Below are 21,516 nucleotides of genomic sequence, written 5' to 3'. Positions count from 1 at the left end.
GGGTGTGGGGTCCCTCAAGCTTACTTAGAAATCTTTCCGTTAAATCACGCCCACTGTAAATCTTTGATCGCTGTTTACCAACCCCTCCCACCGTCCACCAGTAGTAACATTGATTTAAACACCTCTATTAAATCTCTTCTATTGGGTGGCACGGTGGCGCAGTGGTTAGCACTGCTGCCTCACGGCACCGAGATCCTAGGTACGATCCCGGCTCTGGGTCACTGTCCGTGTGGAGTTTGAACATTCTCCCCGTGTCTGCGTGGGTTTCGCCCCACAACCAAAGATACGCAGGGTAGGTGGATTGGCCACGCTCAAGTGCCTCGTAATTGGAAAAAATTAAGTGGGTACTCTAAATTTTTTATTTAAAAAAAAAATCTCTTCTATTAAGTTTCTTCGCCCCAAGGAGAAAATACCTGTTTCTCCAGGATCTGTACATAATTTAAAAGCCTCATCCCTGCTACCACTGCAGGAAATCTCCTTTGCACCCTTTCCATGACATTTTACTGAAAGGTGCGATGGTCAGAATTGGACACAACTGACCCAGTGATTCACTAAGATTAAGTATAACTTCCCTATGTTTCTAATCTATGACCAAGTCTGTAAAAAAACAGCTGCTTTGTTTTCTGACTGTAAAGCTCATCGAAGGGGAACAGTCATTTTGTGATATGGACACAGGCAGCTTAGCATCAACCAGGAGTTGAACCAGGTGTATTCTTGGCCTGTGTGGTTCAGTACCAAACGGGTGACACACTTACAGCCACAGCCAAACTGGCCCTGTCGTCCTCCAGCAGGATGTCACCAGTAAGTCACCGGTCTCTCTGCCATCCTCCACCAGTAAGTCACCGGTCTCTCTGCCATCCTCCAGCAGGACGTCACCAGTCTCTCTGCCATCCTCCAGCAGGACGTCACCAGTCTGCCATCCTCCAGCAGGACATCACCAGTAAGTCACCAGTCTCTGCCATCCTCCAACAGGACGTCACCAGTCTCTCTGCCATCCTCCAGCAGGACATCACCGGTCTGCCATCCTCCAGCAGGACGTCACCGGTCTGCCATCCTCCAGCAGGATGTCACCAGTCTCTCTGCCATCCTCCAGAAGGACATCACCAGTCTCTCTCACATGGTTCCCTGTACGGCAGTCCCAGCTGCTGAAAGATGTCTTGCTCGGTTATGGTGGAGATTGGCACACCAGTGCTGATCTTGGCACTTCCCTTCCTCAGGACGTGGCAGTTCAGTGTGTGCTCCGACAGGCTCATCCCCTTTGTCTTGGCCAATGCCCGCATGGAGCGGTTAAAATGTGCGGAGCCAGTGAAGTACATAAGGGCGCAGGCAAACTCACTGTATGGCACCACGATGATGTCAAGCCGCCGGTGACGATGCCCAGGACCCGGAAGCCGGCAAACTCCCAGATATTTCTTTTGGTTTCCAATGTCCTCCCGGCAGACTAGATCATCGGTGAGAAATCCTTTCAAAAGACAATACAAACTTTATTCAACAAATATTCCGTAATCGTGAAACTGAAGATTTCTCGATAAATCTACTCAGGACAGGCTTGAGTCAGGTACGGCACGGGGTTAGATACAGAGTAAAGCTCCCTCTACACTGTCCCCATCAAACACTCCCAGGACAGGTACAGCACGGGGTTAGATACAGAGTAAAGCTCCCTCTACACTGTCCCCATCAAACACTCCCAGGACAGGTATAGCACGGGGTTAGATACAGAGTAAAGCTCCCTCTACACTGTCCCCATCTAACACTCCCAGGGCAGGTACAGCACGGGGTTAGATACAGAGTATCTACAGACTGGAACACTCCCGGACCGGGGTGACTGGAACACTCCCGGAGCGGGGTGACTGGAACACTCCCGGAGCGGGGTGACTGGAACACTCCCGGAGCGGGGTGACTGGGACACTCCCGGAGCGGGGTGACTGGGACACTCCCGGAGGGGGGTGACTGGAACACTCCCGGAGCGGGGTGACTGGAACACTCCCGGAGCGGGGTGACTGGAACACTCCCGGAGAAGGATGACTGGAACACTCCCGGAGCGGGGTGACTGGAACACTCCCGGAGCAGGGTGACTGGAACACTCCCGGAGTGGGGTGACTGGAACACTCCCGGAGCGGGGTGACTGGAACACTCCCGGAGCGGGGTGACTGGAACACTCCCGGAGAAGGATGACTGGAACACTCCCGGAGCGGGGTGACTGGAACACTCCCGGAGCAGGGTGACTGGAACACTCCCGGAGCAGGGTGACTGGAACACTCCCGGAGCGGGGTGACTGGAACACTCCCGGAGCGGGGTGACTGGAGTACTCAATATCAAAAACACAGCTGTTCCTTCCGCAAGCACTAATTTGATAAATGACCAGATAATCTGTTATTGTGTTTGAGGGTAAATATTGGTTCCGACACTTAATATAACTTCCCTGGACTCTGATAAAATAGCTGTGCGATCCTTTACGTACACCTGAGGGCAGATGGTGCTTTGGTTTAATGTCTGATCTGAGGTGGAACCTCTGAAGGTGCAGTGCTCTGTATTGTATTGGAGTGTCGGCGTGGATTAAGTCTCTTGAGTAGGGGCAGCTCGGTGGCACAGTGGTTAGCTCTGCAGCTCACGGCGCCGAGGTTCCAGGTTCGATCCCAGCTTTGGGTCACTCTCTGTGTGGAGTTTGCACATTCTCCCCCTGTCTTGAGTGGGTTTCACCCCCACAACCCAAAGATGTGCAGGTTAGGTGGATTGGCCACGCTAAATTGCCCCTTAATTGGAAAAAAGGAATTGGGTACTCTAAATTTATTATTTTTTTAAAGAAGTCTCTGGAGCAGGAATTGAATCCTCAATCCCTCGGAGTGGGAGAGTGCAGCCCTCCCCGATCCTGCCTGGGGGCGTTGTGAGAATCGCCTCCTGTACAGGACACCGAGGATACCTGTACTGCGTAGGTTTGTACCTGCACCTACTGCCATGGTTACACTCACCTGTGTCCCTGAGCCCAGCAAGGATCTTGGTGAAGACACCGATGTGCGATTTTCCATCTGGGTGCGTGATGAGAACGTCCACATCCCCACAGGTGGGTTTCCCGCGTCGATAGGAACCACAGGCCAAAGCAATCAGGGTTGGATTAATCGAGTGAGCCATGTCACTCACCTGGCAACACAGGAAAGAATGACTGATAATGACCAACACTGGATCCCAGCTCATCCCTCTCTCCCCTCCTCCTACACTGGATCCCAGCTCATCCCTCTCTCCCCTCCTCCTACACTGGATCCCAGCTCATCCCTCTCTCCCCTCCTCCTACACTGGATCCCAGCTCATCCCTCTCTCCCCTCCTCCTACACTGGATCCCAGCTCATCCCTCTCTCCCCTCCTCCTACACTGGATTCCAGCTCATCCCGTACTTTACCGGCACTGGATCCAGCTCATCCCTCTCTCCCCTCCTCCTACACTGGATCCCAGCTCATCCCTCTCTCCCCTCCTCCTACACTGGATCCCAGCTCATCCCTCTCTCCCCTCCTCCTACACTGGATCCCAGCTCATCCCTCTCTCCCCTCCTCCTACACTGGATCCAGCTCATCCCTCTCTCCCCTCCTCCTACACTGGATCCCAGCTCATCCCTCTCTCCCCTCCTCCTACACTGGATCCCAGCTCATCCCTCTCTCCCCATCTCCGACACTGGATCCCAGCTCATCCCTCTCTCCCCCTCCTCCCACACCGTATTCCAGCTCATCCCCCTTTCCATTCTCAGTTCTTTCTCCATCCCCAACCTTGCGACATTCTCTCTCTCTCTCTCCCCCCTCTGCCTCATGATCTTCTTTCCTTTTGTTAGAAGCTTCTTAACTGATTTAATTTCTCGTGCCTCCTCCTCTAAGGTGCTCCTAAATATACACTTTTGAATATATAAATGCACAGGTTTTGCAGTGAAGCCATTGATTGTAACTGCATTGTCAGGCATCAGAGCTGGAAGGATCTTGACAGTTTCCGTCAAATTGAGCTAATCCGTTTGATACACAGATAGACGGTCTAATCCTGTTAATCCCTTTCCAACTCCTTACAGCCTCAATAGAGTCCCAGTCATTGCTGTGAGTAATCCTATCACTGAACAATGGGCTTTGCTCCCCCCAAAATGACAACAGTTGGGTCCTCTGATTGATTTGAGAGCTAAAGTTGGTGCTCTCTCCCTACAATCCAGGATAGGAGGCCCAATCCCTATTTATGTGCCACAATGAAACGGGAATGAATGGCAGACTACACCTCTTCCCTCTCCCACCGAGACGCATTCCTCGGGTTTGACACTCCGTGCCGGTGTCACGGTTTTGAGCTGCTCGTTGTTCCCGTGACAACTGTTGGGGACAGCTGTGCATGTGGGGGAGTGCTCAGCAGGAACTGTCCATCAAGAATAGAGCATACATCTCTATCACAGCCAGCTTTTAACCGTGCAGGCAGATTCCTGTTCGCGCAAAATACTCCTGGGTTCCCTATCTAATTCACTTAAAACCCTGGGATTCTGACCCGTTCTTGTATCACTTGTCTTGTGGCAAGAAATGGCACATTTGCCTCCACTGCAACAGTGACTACACTTCAACAACAGTTTGAACTGAGCACATAGCACCCGAACTGAGCAGAAAGGTCCCCAGAGGCTTCCCAGGAGCACTATCAACAAAATTTGACACCGATCCAGAAACTGACATTTGGACAGATGTTCAAATGCTTGGTCAGAGTGGTAGGTTTTAAGAAATGTCTGGAGGAGGAAGTAGAGAGTGGAGAAGTTTAGGGAGTTTGGAGGAAGACGAAGTAGAGAGTGGAGCAGTTTAGGGAGTTTGGAGGAAGAGGAAGTAGAGAGTGGAGCAGTTTAGGAATTTTGGAGAATCCCGGCATATCTGCCAGTGTGGTGCGCGTAACAAGTGCCAAGCAAAACAAACTAGAGAGCTGTTGATGAGGCATGACAGCCCTGACAGATCATGGTTGAAGCTGGAAGTAGACCTCATCGCTCCACCAGGAACAGATTATTCTGTCACTGTAGACTATTTGAAAGTTCACTTCAGTCCTTATGGCATTCCAGACATTGTGATGAGTTACAATAGCCCTCAGTTCATGAGTAAAGATTTCAGCAGCTTCCCAAAGGATTGGGAATTTCAACACTATACATCATCTCTGCACAATCCTCAGTCAAATGGAAAAGCTGAGGGGCAGTGAAAATTGCCAAAGATATCATGGCAATTCCCGAGTGGAGAAACACATCGACGGAAGGCATGGAAAGTAGTCCAGTCCAAAGACGCAGCGCATAAACTACTTTTCCAATAGCAAAAAAGTTTCCAAAGCCAGTAGTAATAGGAATGAGTGAAAAAAATCAAGGTGAAACGGCAGACAAATTTCATTTTGACAATACTGCCAGAGTTGAGTATTGGAGAATCAGTCAGGGTATAAACCTTAATTGCTCTTAACAGGCGTCAGCCCACGTAGCAACTTGGGACATGCGTGGAGCAGTTGACAGCTCGACCGTACGTGGTGGAAGTGAATGATCAAATATGCTGGCACAACCACAGTATATACAGCAACTAGACAGGCTGTTCCTGCAGGCAACCAATCATGAAGATAGGATTTCATCAGCTGCACAGAGTACAGAATGACCATCAGTTCCAAAGGTCAATTGGTCCGCAAAAACAGAAACGGAGCAATGTGTGCAAAACATTTGCAGGGACTTAACGAGAATAATGAACAGCTTATTAATGCAGCTTTGATATAGTGGGTAACTCACAGTTACGTGTGATAGTGCATGGAAATTTATCTTTTGTTTGTTATGGAACCCACATGACTGGGTTTTGAAATGCAATCGTTACTGAGTGTCCGTCCTGGCTTGCTATAGTCATGTGACCCCAACCATGAGGGAATGTCTGGGGGCAGCCATGATACATTCAGTTCAATAAAGACGCAACAATGAACTGGAAACACAGATGACAAACATGGAAATCAATGTTTCTACAGAAACCCCCCCCACTCTTGCATTGTTAGCGTGACTCAATGTGTCAGACAATAGATTATGTTGAAGGGAGGGACTGCTGTTTCATCGCTAAATGTAAGTCACCCTGCCATACTACCAGCAACGAGGGGCATTTGTTTTTAATTATAACTGATGGTGTGGGTAAAGTTGGCAAGGTCATTCATTAAAAAAAAAATTAGAGTACCCAATTATTATTTTTCCAATTAAGAGGCAATTTAGCATGGCCAATCCACCGAACCTGCACATCTTTGGGTTGTGGGGGTGAGATCCATGCCGACACGGGGAGAATGTGCAAACTCCAGACGGACAGTGACCCAGGGCAGGATCGAACCCGGGTCCTCAGTGCCATAGGCAGCAGTGCTACTCACTGCGCCACCGTGCCGCCAAGCTCGGCCATTCATGACCAAATCTCATTTGCTTTGAGGAGTCAACAAAGAACAGTACAGAACAGGAACAGGCCCTTTGGCCCGCCAAGCGTGCGCCAATCATGATGCCTGTCTCAACTAAAACCTTCCAGGGTCCGTATCCCTCTATTTAAATCCTAGCCATGTACTCATCAATATGCCTTTTGGGCGCCTCTATCATATCCACCACCTCCCCTGGCAGTGCGGGCCAGGCCTACATATTTATAGCCATTGTCTGTACCATTGAAAAGGTTGTGGGGCCATTTCAATGGGTTTTAAAGGAATAGGCAAAGGTGAAAGATTAATTTCCTTGAAAAGATTCCTGAACTGGTTTGGAGTTATAAAAATCTTACATGTTTATTATTTCAGATTCACAACTGGCCATGGTGGAATCTGAAGTCCTCTTCTATATTTCCAAATCCCCAAATCCTCCCATAACACATTCCCTATCCTGTAAACATCCCCGATCATGGTCTTGCATCCCAATTCCACTCCTGCATTCCAGTACTCCTCTCAAACATCCACGAGCCCGGAAAATCCTCAATCCCTCCCAGGATATCCTCAAATCCCACCCTGCATGCCTAAATCCACTTCACATCATCAAATCCTGTTCCCACATCCACAGATCCCAGTTAATCCTGTCCAAATATTCGCAAACATAGCACATGCAACCTTTCAACTGTGAGAGCGGAGAAAATCAGAGGTTGCATTTGTTGGTAGGTGCGCGGCAGAATATGTGAACAGTTCTTTCAGAGTCAGAACAGGGAGATGGGCCGAAAGGTCTCTTTCATCGCTGTAGAATTCTATGACTCTCTCCAGAGGATGCCTCCTCTCCTCCATCCCCATTAGACTGAATTACTATTGTGAAATAGTAGCACACACATCTTGTAAACAGAACCACAAAGTACTCACAGTTTTTTCAATCTCTGCAGCCTCATCCCTGGGCATTCGGTCCAGGAAATCGTGGTAGTGTTTGAGGCCAATCGTCTGCTGCTTAGTAAGACTAGCTTTCGTGTGAATGTCATCCAAAGTTCTGAATCCCTGTAAAACATGTCAAAGTACTAAAGCTTTGAAATGTAACGTGCAGGACAATTATAGGACTTCTTTTTACCAGAAAGAGAGTATGTTGAACAGATTACCGTCCAAAGAGGTGGAATTAGACAGGACTCATCAACAAATGAGATCATCAGAACTTCAACAAGGGAATGCTGGGGATAGGTAAACTGATAGCTGATGGTTCTCTATCTGTTTGCATGTTTTAAAGCATTTCTGTAGCACTTTTCATGACCTCAGGAAGTGCCAAAGTTCTTCACAGCCAATGAGGTACTTCTCAATTGTAGTCATAGTTGTTAAGTAAATGCTAGCAAAGGCAATGGAGGCTCACTGTTGCTGGTGTGAACATCCTGAGGTTAGAGAGAGGAAATTCTTGGAGGGTAAAAAAAGAAATCCATCAGAGTTCCTGCTCCTGACGCAGGATGAAATGGTTGCTTGTGGATGAGGAGAAGGACTGACGAGGGACTGTGAGCCAGTGCCTCCTGTGCAGATGAAGACCATAAGACATAGGAGCAGAATTCGGCCACTCGTCCCATCGAGTCTGCTCCGCCATTCAATCATGGCTGATATTTTTTCTCATTCCCATTCTCCTGCCTTCTCCCCATAACCCCTGATCCCCTTATTGGTCAAGAACCTATCTATCTCTGTCTTAAAGACATTCAGTGAATTGGTCTCCACAGCCTTCTGCGGCAAAGAATTCCACAGATTCACCAGCCTCTGGCTGAAGAAATTCCTCCTCATCTCTGTTTTAAAGGATCTTCCCTTTATTCTGAGATTGTGTCTTCTGCTTCTAGTTTTTCCTACAAGTGGAAACATCCTCTCCACGTCCACTCTATCCAGGCCTCGCAGTATCTTCAATAAGATCCCCCCTCATCCTTCTAAACTCCCAACGAGTACAGACCCAGAATCCTCAACAGTTCCTCACATGACAAGCTCTTTATTCCAGGGATCATTCTTGTGAACCTCCTCTGGACCCTTTCCAAGGCCAGCACATCCTTCCTTAGATACGGGGCCCAAAACTGCTTACAATACTCCAAATGGGGTCTGAACAGAGCCTTATATAGCCTCAGAAGTACATCCCTTGTCTTGTGTTCTAGCCCTCTCGACATGAATGCTAACATTGCATTGGCTTTCCTAACTGCCGACTGAACCTGCACTTTAACTTTAAGAGAATCTTTAACAAGGACTCCCAAGTCCCTTTGTGCTTCCGATTTCCTACGCATCTCCCCAGGGAGAACCAGTAACTTTGGGAAAAGGTGAGGGATGGATAATGGAGAAAAGTCACATTCAGCTTGATGTGGCGAAACAGGAAATTGGACAACTTTATTTCCTGCTGTGTGGGTGATGCTCTGCTGGATTTCCCTGCGTTCAATATCTCCCCACATTGGGAACGGAGCATGTGGGAATCACCACATCCAATCACTTCATGCTGCACAGTGACAGACCAGCACTGCTCTCCAACAAAGACAAAGGCATTAAATTGCATTAGTACAAGTGCATTAAATTGCCACTGAAGCAGTAAATCTCCAGGAATCCCGGCCAACATTCCCCTCCCAAAGGAATTCCCGATACATTTACATTGCAGTCATCTCACTTCACAGTAATCTATATTATATGAAGCACTCACTGTGCGATGTTCTGACCAGGCTTTGGTGTAGCATGCAGCAACCTGGGGCTGGCTTTCTGGAGGTGCAGGAGACCATGAAGACAACAGTAAACTCAAAGAATATAAAGCACTGCAAAACCAGCATCCCACCTGTTGGTACCACATCTGGGCTGTCTTCACACCAGCTCCCCAGATATTCGAGAAGGTTTCCAGCACTGGCACGCTCTCATTGATGTAGTCAAGCTTGCGCAGGTGACCACTCTGTAGTATCTCTCTGATTTTCTCAGCCATGCTTTTGCCGATGCCAGGGATCTTGCAAGCTTCCTGAGAATGGCAAAGGAGAAGCAGCTCAAAAGTAAGTTTGCACACAAATCAATCCAAGTCTTTAAGATTGTCGTAAAAGTGAACGGAATCCTTAACTTTCTACATGGAGTACAAAATCAGGAAATTATTATTTTTTTAAACGTATTTTATTACAAACTTGTATCAAAGCAATTTCAGCAAGTAATCACCCTGGGAAACATACTTCCCAACAATCAACTATATAACCTGTACAGATTTTTCTCCTTTTTCACCCCCTCTCCCCATCACCCACCGACAAATAGCTCCTCAAACACGGTCACAAACATCCCCCACCTTTTCTCAAACTCCCCTGCTGAGCTCCTTAACTCATACTTCATCTTCTCTAACCGCAGGAAGTTGTACAGATCACCCAACCTTGCTGCTACTCCCGGTGGTGATACCGACCGCCACTCCAGCAAAATTTGTCGCTGTGCAATCAGAGAGACGAAGGCCACAACATCGCCTGCCTTCTCTCCATGAGCTCCGGCTTCTCCGAAACCCCAAATATCACCACCAAAGGGTCCGGATCAGCCTCCTCCTTCACCATCCTGGCTAAGACCACGAACACTCCCGCCAGAACCTTCCAAATTTTTCGCAACCCCAAAACATGTCCGCGTGATTCGCTGACCCCCGCCCACACCTTTCACACTCATCTGCTACCCCCTGAAAGAACCCACTCCAAAAATCAGGAAATTATGCTAAATCTTTTTACAACACTTGGGCCCCAGCTAAATTGTGGCCAATTCTGGGTGCCATTCTTGAAGAAAGTCGTCAACCTTGTGGAGGGTTTGAGGAGATTTACTAGAATTATACCAGGGACGAGGGATTTGTTATGTGAAGAGACTTAGGATTGTTTTTAATATTGTTCAAGGAATGTAGGGATTGTTGACGAGGCCAGCTTTATTATCCATCCTTAATGTCCCTTGAGAAGGTGGTGATGAGCGCTGCCTTCAGCTGCTAAATTCCTGTGGTGTAGGTATTCCCACAGTGTTGTTAAGGATTTTAACTCAGTGACAATGGAGGAAATGCAAAATATTTCTTGGTCAGGATGGTGTATGGCTTGGAGGGGAACTTACAGGTGGTGCTGTTCACATGAGTCTGCTGCCCTTGTCCTTCTAGGTTTGGAAGGTGCTGTCGAAGGAGTCTTGATGAGTAGCTGCAGTGCATCTTGTGGATGGTACACACGGCTGCCACTGTTCATCATTGATGGAGGGAGTGACAATCAAGCTGACTGCTTTGTCCCGGACAATGTTGAGCTGCTTGAGTTTTGTTGTAGCTGCACACATCCAGGCAAGTGGGGAGTATTCCATTACACTCCTGACTTGTGCCTTGTAGATGGTGGAGTCAGGAGATGTGTCTGGAAAGTCAAAACGCAATCCATCAAAGTTAGCATGGTTTTATGAAGGTCAAATTGTGTTTGACTAATTGGTTTCTTTGAAGATGTAACAAGCTTAGTGGATAATTTGGATCCTGTAGATGTAGTCTGGACTTCCAGAAGGCATTTGATAAGGTGCCGCACTAAAGGTCAGTACACAAGGTAAGATCACATGGGTTAGGGGTAATTTAATAGTTTGGATAGAAGACTGGATAACTGAGTAGGATAACTGGGTCTTTTCTGGTTGGCAGATGTAACTATTGGGGTGCCACAGGGTTTGACCCTCGGGCCCCAGCTATTTACAATCTATATTAATGACTTGGATTCAGGCATAGAAGTTACGATGAGTTAATTTTGCAGATGACACTAAAATAGGTGGGATAGTAAGTTGCAATGAGGAAATAAGACATTTACAAATAGATATAGATGTGTTTGTTGAGTGGGCCAAAATGTGGCAAATGGAGTTTAACGTAACAAGTAAGTTCCTACAGTGTATCTTGAAGATGATACACACAGCTGCTACTGTTCGTTGGTGGTGGAGGGATTGAATGTTTGTGGAAGGGAGAGCAATCAAGTGGCTGCTTTGTCCTGGATGGTGTGGAGCGTCTTGAGTGTTATTGGAGCTGTATTCATCTAGGCAAGTGGAGGGTATTCCATTACACTCCTGACTTGTGCCATGTAGATGGTGGACAGGCTTTGAGGGGGGGGTCAGGAGGTGAGTTTCTCGCCGTAAGATTCCTAGCCTTTCACCTGCACAGTATTAATATGGTTAGTCCAGTTCAGTTTCTGATCAATGGTATCCCCCCAGGATGTTAATTGTGGGGATTCAGGGGCAGCACGGTGGTGCAGTGGTTCACATTCCTGCCTCACGGCGCCGAGGTCCCAGGTTCGTTCCCGGCTCTGGGTCACTGTCCGTGTGGAGTTGTGGATTCAGCGATAGTAATGCCATTGACTTGTCAAGGGGGTGATGGTTTAATTCTCTCTTGTAGGAGATGGTCATTGCCTGGCACTTGTGTGGCGCGAATGTAACTTGCCACTTGCCAGCCCAAGCCTGGATATTGTCCATGTTTCATAGATCGATGTTTCATAGATCATGTCTTGCTGCATTTAGACATGGACTGCTTCATTATCTGAGGAGTCGCGAATGGTGCTGGACATTGTGCAGTCATCAGCAAACATCCCCACTCCTGACCTTGTGATGGAAGGAAGGTCATTAATGAAGCAGCTGAAGATGGCTGGGCCTAGGACACTACCCTGAGGAACTCCTGCAGTGATGTCCAGAAGCTGAGATGATTGACCTCCAACCACCACAACCATCTCCCTTTGTGCCAGGTATGACTCCAACCAGCAGACAGTTTTCCCGATTCGCATTGACTCAAGTTTTGCTATGGCGCATTGATGCCACACTCGGTCACATGCCACCTTGATGTCAAGGCAGCACGGTGGCACAGTGCCTCACAGTGCATTCTTGCCTCATGGCGCCGAGGTCCCAGGTTCGATCCCGGCTCTGTGTGGAGTTTGCACATTCACTCTCACCTCATCTCTGGCATTCAGCTCTTTTATCCATGTTTACACCAAGGCTGTAATGAGGTCAGGAGCTGAGTGACCCTGGCGGAACTCAAACCGAGTGTCCGTGAGCAGGTTATTGCTGAGTAAGTGTTGCTTGAAAGCACTGTTGATGATTCCCTCCATCACTTGCTGATGATGGAGAGTAAGCTGATAGGGCGGTAATTGACTGGATTGGATTTGAACTGTTTCTTGTGTACAGGACACACTTGGGCAATTTTCCACATTGCCGGGTAGATGCCAGTGTTGGAACAGTGTGGCTAGGGGTGCGGCAAGTTCTGGAGCACAGGTCTTCAGTAGTATTGCCAGAATATTGTAGGGGCCCATATCCTTTGCAGTATCTAGTGCCTTCAGTCGTTTCTTGATATCACGTGGAGTGAATCATATTGGCTGAAGACTGACATCTGTGATGCTGGGGACCTCCAGAGGAGACCAAGATGGATCATCCACTCGGCACTTCTGGCTGAAGATTGTTGCAAATGTCCTTTACACATATGTGCTGGGCTCCTCCATGATTGAGGAGCCTCCTCCTCCAGTGAGTTGCTTAATTAATGCATACTTCCCAACTCAATTTAAGATTACTAGTAAAAAGCGCATTTAATAGATTAAATTCTGAAGGGTTTTTGATGGAGTAAACATGTCCTCTAACTGGAAATTCAGTCACGAAAAGGAAAGGAGTCATCAATTTATATTTGTCATTAAGAGTGATGGGAAAGGCTAGGAGAAATGTCTTTACAATGCTATTGCAGCTTGGAATACCGCTGGGAGTGGGTGAGGCAGTGACACTAGCACCTCTTAAAGAGGGAATCAGGCAAAAAGCAAAATTGGAAAATTGAGATCGGGAAAGTGTAAAACACCGGATCCCGTCAGTTTCCCAGTGGGAAGGTCAGGATAAATCTACCCTGTGTATACTCCAAACAGACATTCCTCCACTTGGGGAGTGAAGAGGAAGAATGGGCAGAGACTTTACCTGAAAGGAAGCCACTGGCTTCTGGTAACTTTTCAGGGCGTTAATGGCCTTGGCGTATCCCAGCGCTCTCCACTTATCACCTTGCTGTGTGTATGCTGCCGCCAGCACCTCCAGTTTGTCTGTGATGGGTTTGTTGTGGTTTTGCTTCTTACTTTCGGATGAGCGAGCACACACCCAATTGCCACTGATGGCTGATTCACTCGGATCAGACGCACTGGGAGAATGGCTGTTCCCAGAGATCAGTGCTTGCAGGTCATACTCAGAGATTCCGTCATCCTCAATGTCACTTCCACCTTCACCTTCATCTTCCGATAACTAGGGAGACGCCACAGAGAGCATTCAGTGAAAGGAGTGAATATTCCAACAAAACATCACATTTTGAGTTAGCCATCTCCCAACACTTAGAACATAGAATTTACAGTGCAGAGGGAGGCCATTCGGCCCATCTAGTTTGCACAGGCCCGTGGAAAGATCACCCTATCTAAGCCCACACCACCCTATCCTCGTAACCCAGTGACCCCATCTAACCTTTTTGGACACTAAGGGCAATTTATCATGGCCAATCCACCTAACCTGCATCTTTGGACTGTGGGAGGAAACTGGAGCACCCGGAGGAAACCCACGCACACACGGGGAGAACGTGCAGACTCCACACAGACAGTGACCCATGCCGGGAATCGAACCTGGGACCCTGGAGCTGTGAAACAACTGGGCTAACCACTATGCTTGGTTCAGTTTGTAAATGTATGAGAAAGATTTGCACTTCTATAGCATCTTTCACAACCTCAGGACACTCTGAAATGCTTCACAGCATATTAAGTACTTTTAAAGTATAGCAACTGTTGTAATGTAAGAAATATGGAAGCCAATTTGTACCCGCACCAATCCCACAAACAGCAAAACTATATTGATCAGGCAATCTGTTTTAGTGATGTACATTGAGATAAAATTATTCAGCTGCTCTTCTTCCAAACAGTGGCCATGAGAACTTTTATATCCACCTAACAGGGTACTTGGGGCCTCAGGTTAACCAGCTCAAAGATGGAACTTTCTCAGTACCACCTCTCTGACAGTATGGGGTTCCCTGGGTCCTGGCCCTCTGCACCGACAGTGCAGCATTCTCTCAGTACTGACCTGAAATTGCAGCATTACCTCATGACTGGCCCTCAGACAGTGCAGTGCTGGCCCAATACTGCCTCTCATTTATCTAGCACCTTTAATGTCGTAAAACATCCTGAAATGTCTCACACAATAGTCGCCAGGCACAATTTAACACCGAACTCCATAACCGATGAGAAAGAAATGGCCAAAATCTTGGTCAGAGAGGTTTAAGGAGCACCTTAAAGAAAGGGGAGGAGATTGAGAGGTGGAGAGATTTTGGTAGGGAACTCCAAAGCTTGATGCTCGGGCAGCTGAAGGCACGGCCACCAATGATGGAGAGATTAAGATAAGGATGCACAAAAAGGCAGAATTGAAGGGTTGCAGAAATGAAGGAGAATGGTATAGCCAACGGGGTTTGAAAAGGGGGTGGGGTGAGTGAGTTACTGTACCTGTGCTGCAGAAGCTTGTCCTGTTTCACTGTTTTCCTCAGGTGTGGTCTCTCTCAGCTGCTCAACAATAGTTTTTTCTGCCTCTGTACAGTTCAACCTGGCCTTTGGCATGGTCATTGATTGACAGCTGATTTCTGTGGCCTCTGGTTGACCCTCACCCCCTGACCCTTGGGTCTTGACCCGCTGTTCAGGCTGCAGGTATCTGTCTGGGATGAAGACGCTGTAACCCGCAGTGCTTAGAACTCTCTTCTCCGCAATGCACAAACTCAGCCAGGTAGACCGCACAAGCTGGACATTGGGAGGCAGCACCTTCAGCTTCAGGAGGCGAAAGGCACGCTCACAATCCATCCCATCATCAATGATCACGTGGGTAATAGCGGGGCAGAAAGCAAGGTTGACATCCCCACCATTCTGTACTATCTGCTTCCGAAAGATTTCAGTCCGAGCCTTACCAATCCCTGCTTGGACAATATACGCTGTTAATCCACTTAACCCGGCTTCTGTCAAAATGAGATGGAGAAAGGAAAGGTGAGTTAATGTCAAATGCCATGAGGTGGAATGTGTTCCAAACCTTTGTGGGGAGCTGGAACCATTCGGTCTTGATGCTGTTTTGTGTGCAGGAAGCAAAGCTGACTGTGGGGGGTGGGGGGGACACGGAGTTGGGTTTTGGGGGTAGAGGGCCTGGGTAGTCTACACGACAAATAAATTGGTAACTAGTGGTTACAGATTTACAATAATTAGCAAAAGACCGGGAAGGGAGGTGAGAATGTTTTCGATGCAAGAGGATTACTACCATCTGGAATGTACAACCTGAAATTCAGGTGCAAGTACATTCCGCAGGAACTTTCAAAAGGCAATTGGAGATTTGGGGAGTGTTTTGTAGCAGGGCTCTGGAGACTGTGTTGGTCACAGATCTCTTTCTGCATTGTTCAAAACAGAAGGCTAAAATCGATTATCGGTGTCACTGTTCTTGACAGGAGACTTGACGAATGAGGAGTAAGAATTTGTGAATAGCAGGATTGTTCTTCAAGGTGGATCTTTTAGTGCAGAAAATGGTTGTTGTGTTTTTCTATTTGGTTTGCATGTGCCTTGACAAATTTCTGTAAGACATATTACGATGCTAAATACATAAAGATTTGGATAGTGCCTACCCTGATCTCAGGAAGTTGCAAAGTGTTTTGCAGCCAATATATTGCTTTTGAAGTGCACTCACTTCTAATATAGGAAACACAGTAGCAAATGGGTGCACAGCAATGTGATAACGACCAGATTATCTGTAATCTACGGTTGGCATGGTAGCACAGTGGTTAGCATTGTTGCTTCACAGCACCGGGGTCTCGGGTTCGATTCCCGGCTTGGGTCACTGTGTGGAGTCTGCACGTTCTCCCCGTGTCTGCGTGGGTTTCCTCCAGATGCTCCGGTTTTCTCCCAACAAGTCTCGAAAGACGTGCTGTTAGGTGAATTGGACATTCTAAATTCTCTCTCCGTGTACCCGAACAGGTGCAGAGTGTGGTGACTAGGGGCTTTTCACAGTAACGTCATTGCAGTGTTAATGTAAGCCTACTTGTAACACTAATACAGATTATTATAATAAACAGTACTCTCAGAGGGGAAAGCTGCATGTGGTCATCTGGCACTACGGTAACTTTACTTTTTATTATAAGGATGAATGTAACAATTGTTTCTACCTTTACTGACTTCATCCGGTTTTGCTTTCTTCTGGGACACTCCATCAGTTTCTGGTGGGACATCCTGCGCTCGTTTCACCTTCCGAAAAGCCTTTACGATCCCCCGAGGCTCCATACACTGTCCAACTGACTCACAATGTGGCTGAACTGTGAACCAACCTGTTCCAACGATTGAGATGTTACATCCATAAAAATAAACTCAAATGCTCCATGCTCACCTCCATTTTCTCATCATTTCTTATCTAAAACGTGGTGCCCAGAATTGGACAAAATACTTTAGATGAGGCCTAACCCATGATTATAGTTTAGGATAGCTTGATAATGCTTCATGATTAAAAGTATTCATACTCGCCCAAACCATGTAACCTGCCAGGGGAGGTTTAAAACAGTATAAAAATGCAATGCGAATTCCAGTAGAAGGAAATCTGGAAAATTCCTCTCCCAACTTCCTAAGACAATAAAAACTAGAGCAGGAGACCTGACTGACCATGATTTATTTGTTTGATACTCTCCCGTCTTATGACTTGACCTCCGGTTTAGAATATATTAGTGCAGAAGGAGGCCATTTGACCCATCGAGTCTGCACCGACCCACTTAAGCCCTCACTTCCACCCTATCCCTGTAACCCAATAACCCTCCTCACCTTTTTGGTCACCAAGGGCAATTTATCATGGCCAATCCACCTAACCTGCACATAGAACAGTACAGCACAGAACAGGCCCTTCGGCCCTCAATGTTGTGCTGAGCCATGATCACCCTACTCAAACCCACGTATCCACCCTATACCCGTAACCCAACAACCCCCCCCCCATTAACCTTACTTTTTTAGGACTGTGGGGGCAGCACGGTGGCGCAGTGGGTTAGCCCTGCAGCCTCACGGCGCCAAGGTCCCAGGTTCGATCCCGGCTCTGGGTCACTGTCTGTGTGGAGTTTGCACACTCTCCCCGTGTTTGCGTGGGTTTCACCCCCACAATCCAAAGATGTGCAAGCTAGGTGGATTGGCCATGCTAAATTGCCCCTGAATTGGAAAAAATTAATTGGGTACAATTTTTAAAAAAATCTTTGGACTGTGGGAGGAAATCGGGGCACCCGGAGGAAACCCACGTAGACACGGGGAGAATGTGCAGACTCCGCACAGACAGTGACCCAGCGGGGAAATCGAACCTGGGGCCCTGGTGCTTTGAAGCCACAGTGCTAATCACTTGTTCTACCGTGCTGCCCTTTTTCATTTGGTTGTATCGAGATAATCAGTATTCCTCATGAGCCAGCAACTTATTCCCTTGGTCTCATTATTCCCTGGGAAATGAACCATGTGACAACATTCAGCCCTTGGGTAAGTTACAAGCCAGACCATTGGCCCTCCGCTACCTAACTCACCAAAATAACATGGAACCCATTATTATTTTATAGACCCTGATCAAGTCTCCCCTTGTCGACATTTCACAAAAGATACAGAGCCAACCTGGATTGCTAGAGTGTTTCAATCTGATGATTGCACATGAATACACAAACGCACTTTTCAGCTAAAATCACAAAAACTCGAGTCAAAGTTCCTGGATGATTTCTCCTTCCTGGGCTGCTTCATTCACCAGTTTACTGAAATGTGAAGATGCCGGTGTTGGACTGGGGTGGGCACAGTAAGCAGTCTCACAGCAGCCGGTTAAATTCCAACAGGTTTGTTTCGAATCACTGGCTTTCTGAACGCAGCTCCTTCCTCAGGTGAAGCTGAGGCAGAGGCTGCGCACCGAAAGCTAGTGATTCAAAATAAACCTGTTGCAGCTTACTGTGAGCAGTGACTGCTACATCTTTTGTGTGTGGTTTTGGTGTTCATTATGAATTATGTTAATGTTGGGCACAGAATACTTCCCTTCAAGTCCCAATATCCGCATCAAACATGTTCAGATGACCCACAGTGCACTTTGATACAGAGTTATGCTTACTCTGCTCAGCTCCAATCTTTTGCTACTTCCCACAACAGCCACCCCATAGCCATTCTGAATGAGGCTGGGAGCATTGCACCCACTCACTTTAGCCTGTGGCTTCAGGTCCATCAGCAACTGGATTGCACTTTGCTGAATCGTTTTCATGTGTTTATTCACTTTCTGTGTCAGCTGTGGTTCAGTGGGTAGCCCTCTGAAATGAAATGAAATGAAAATCGCTTATTGTCACAAGTAGGCTTCAAATGAAGTTATTGCGAAAAGCCCCAAGTCGCCACATTCCGGCGCCTGTTTGGGGAGGCTGGTACGGGGATTGAACCGTGCTGCTGGCCTGCCTTGGTCTGCTTTAAAAGCCAGCTCTTTAGCCCTGTGCTAAACCAGCCTCTTTGACTGAGTCAGGTGGTTGTGGTTCAAGTCCCACTTCAGGAACTTGAGCACAAATCTAAGCCAGTTCTGCAGAATGCTCACTTGGAGCCGAAATGTTAACCGTTTCTCTCTGCAGATTCTGTGTTATTCCAGCATTTTCTGTTTTTATTTCGGATTTCCAACATTCGCAGTATTTTTCTTTCATCTGAGCGAACACTTATTACAGTACTGAGGGAGTGCTGCACTGTCAGAGGCTCAGTACTGAGAGAGCACTGGACTGTCAGAGGGACAGTACTGAGGGAGTGCCGCACTGCTCCTCCCTCAGTACTGACCCTCTGAAACAAACCTGTTGGACTTTAACCTGGTGTTGTAAGACTTCATACAGATGGTCAGTACTGAGGGAGCACTGGGCTGTCAGGGGTTAGTACTGAGTGGGTGCTGCACTGTCAGAGGGTCAGTACTGAGGGACTGCTGCACTGTCAGAGGATCAGTACTGAGGGAGCGCTGCACTGTCAGAGGGTCAGTACTGAGGGAGCACTGGACTGTCAGGGGTCAGTACTGAGGTAGTGCCACACTTTCAGAGGGTCAGTACTGAGAGACTGCTGCACTGTCAGAAGGTCAGTACTGAGGGACTGCTGCACTGTCAGAGGGTCAGTACTGAGGTCGGGCCACTCTGTTAGAGGGTCAGTACTGAGGTAGTGCTGCAATGTCAGGGTGTTAGTACTGAAAGAGTGCTGCAATGTCAGAAGTGCCATTTTTCATATGAGACAGAGCTGTTGTCATTAGCAAAATATTGATTTAGTTTTTAATGAAAGGACATTTAACGTAAACATTAACTCTCCACCCATTGCTGCTTGATCTGCTGCGTATTTCCTACACTTTCTGTTTTTATTTGAGAATTTTGAAACAAAGTTTTAATCACTCTTGTTTGCAATTATTAGATGTTAGCCCGGCTGTTAATAAATGTGTATGAATAGCGATGGGATTGAAATACCAAATTCCTCTATTTCCACTGGGGAAATAATAGGGAGCATGCACTGGCCAACATGTGTAAAATTCACACTGGGCAAGTGTGCCGTCAATTCCAGGCGCATTTGACTCAGAGTTTCAGCACAATCGAAATGAAAAAGAATAAGAGTCTTTGCTTCAGATGGTTGTTTCTGGTACCTTTCTTCAGTCTAGGCCAGGGGTGGGCAAACTACGGCCCGCGGGCCGCATGCGGCCCGCCAAAGGTATTTCTGCGGCCCACCAAGTCATTAAAAAAAAAAAAAAAATTTTTTTAAATTTTTTTTTTTTTTTTAATTTTTTTTTAAGGTTAATGGGGGGGGGCTGTTGGGTTACTTACTGGTATAGGGTGGATACGTTGACTTGAGTAGGGTGATCATTGCTCGGCACAACGTCGAGGGCCGAAGGGCCTGTTCTGTGCTGTACTGTTCTATGTTCTATATGAGGCGCCCAGAATCATAACCGGGTGAAGTAATTATTTTACTTAATATACTATGCGGCCCTTTGTGAATTGTGAATTTCTGAATGTGGCCCTTGCACGGAAAAGTTTGCCCACCCCTGGTCTAGGCTCTCAGTCCGAGGTTTCTCGTTTCAGTGTATAATGGTTTTCACTGTAGCTTTATTTATGTCTTGGCAGTTTCAGAAATACAGCCACTTTACAGCTTTTCTGGAGAAAACGAGAGATAGAGAGAAGGTTGTTTCCTCTGAGCATCCAGGTGTTTCCTTGGTTCTCTGAAAACCTTGCCTCAAGGATAGGGACCCAATCACAGCCTGTTACCTAACAGAATACGGCCTTTTAGCCAATTCACTGGCCACCAGAAACGAATCAAAGCTCTGGGATCTCTGGGGTGCCACAAAGTCGGAGTCCTGCTGTCGGAAGGCAGCAGTGTACTACGCTGTAACTTTTCAGTTCCTCGCTTCCCCTCCTGCAGATAAATGTCCATTTAACATCAGCAGATCAAAATGATAACAAAATAAATGAAGGAGAGGAAGGAAGGGCCCTCACAATAAACACCTTGATGAAGGCATTGCTAATGTTTCTGTGGGGCCTGCACAAGGAACAAACACACATTTAAATCAGTGCACAATGTACTAAACAGCTGGAGCCGCCAACTCTCCTGTTAGACTTTAATGTTTATTGGGCCCCGCATCGCCGCGGACAGCCGCTGAGGAGCCGCAATCCCAGCCAGGCCCCAGGCCTGGAGCCGGCAGCGCCGGGGAAGCTTCCAGAAGGTCAGAGCGCGCGCGGGCGGGCCGGGGCTAGTACAGACTGGACGGACCGAATGGCCCGCGGGTGGCGACAGAAACGGAAACGTCCACTCACCCGAATGAGACTTCAACAGAGACCATCAACCCGGCTTATTGAAAACAATTAATCAATAAAATAATTAATCAATGAGAGCTGATCCTGTTTATAATCACCACCCAGCACAGTGACGTCACAGGCCGCTCCTCGATGGGCGGGGCCGGATGGCGCATCAACGGTGTGGGCGGGGCCCCATGACGCATGAAAGGTGTGGGCGGGGCTGCGCATGAGTCAAATGTACGGCGGGGTCCAAAGTCGCCAGATGACTGGGCGGGGCTGAATGACGTTTCAAAAGCGTGGGCGGGGTCCGAGGAAGCATCAACTGGGTGGGCGGTGTCGGATGACGCATGAAATTTTGG

The 21,516-nt window shown here is 47.6% G+C and overlaps 1 protein-coding gene across 10 annotated transcripts; it reads right to left on the bottom strand.

The window, feature by feature from the left end:
* Nucleotides 1-259: 259 nt before the first annotated feature.
* Nucleotides 260-21,327, bottom strand: poll (polymerase (DNA directed), lambda). Of its 10 annotated transcripts, XR_005463759.1 has the most exons (10): nucleotides 21,176-21,327; nucleotides 16,544-16,702; nucleotides 14,856-15,355; nucleotides 13,306-13,620; nucleotides 9,203-9,376; nucleotides 7,306-7,434; nucleotides 2,970-3,138; nucleotides 1,018-1,462; nucleotides 939-957; nucleotides 260-876 (listed from the first exon to the last, which is right to left on the bottom strand). XR_005463759.1 is itself a non-coding variant. In XM_038822079.1 (9 exons), the coding sequence occupies exons 3-9, from the start codon at nucleotides 16,656-16,658 to the stop codon at nucleotides 1,101-1,103; spliced, it is 1,764 nt and encodes a 587-aa protein (XP_038678007.1). In that variant the 5' UTR covers nucleotides 16,659-16,702; nucleotides 18,571-18,676; nucleotides 21,176-21,327; the 3' UTR covers nucleotides 260-1,100. The 10 variants fall into 10 exon arrangements, 8 of the variants coding, with proteins under 8 accessions (XP_038678007.1, XP_038678008.1, XP_038678011.1 ...); XR_005463758.1 differs by having other exon boundaries at nucleotides 260-957; XM_038822079.1 differs by adding an exon at nucleotides 18,571-18,676 and having other exon boundaries at nucleotides 260-1,462.
* Between the last annotated feature and the right edge of the window lie 189 nt (nucleotides 21,328-21,516).

This window comes from Scyliorhinus canicula, chromosome 16 (assembly GCF_902713615.1).
Source record: "Scyliorhinus canicula chromosome 16, sScyCan1.1, whole genome shotgun sequence".
In the NCBI taxonomy this organism is placed as follows: Eukaryota; Metazoa; Chordata; class Chondrichthyes; order Carcharhiniformes; family Scyliorhinidae; genus Scyliorhinus; species Scyliorhinus canicula.
This window is presented reverse-complemented; position numbering and strand designations above follow the sequence as displayed.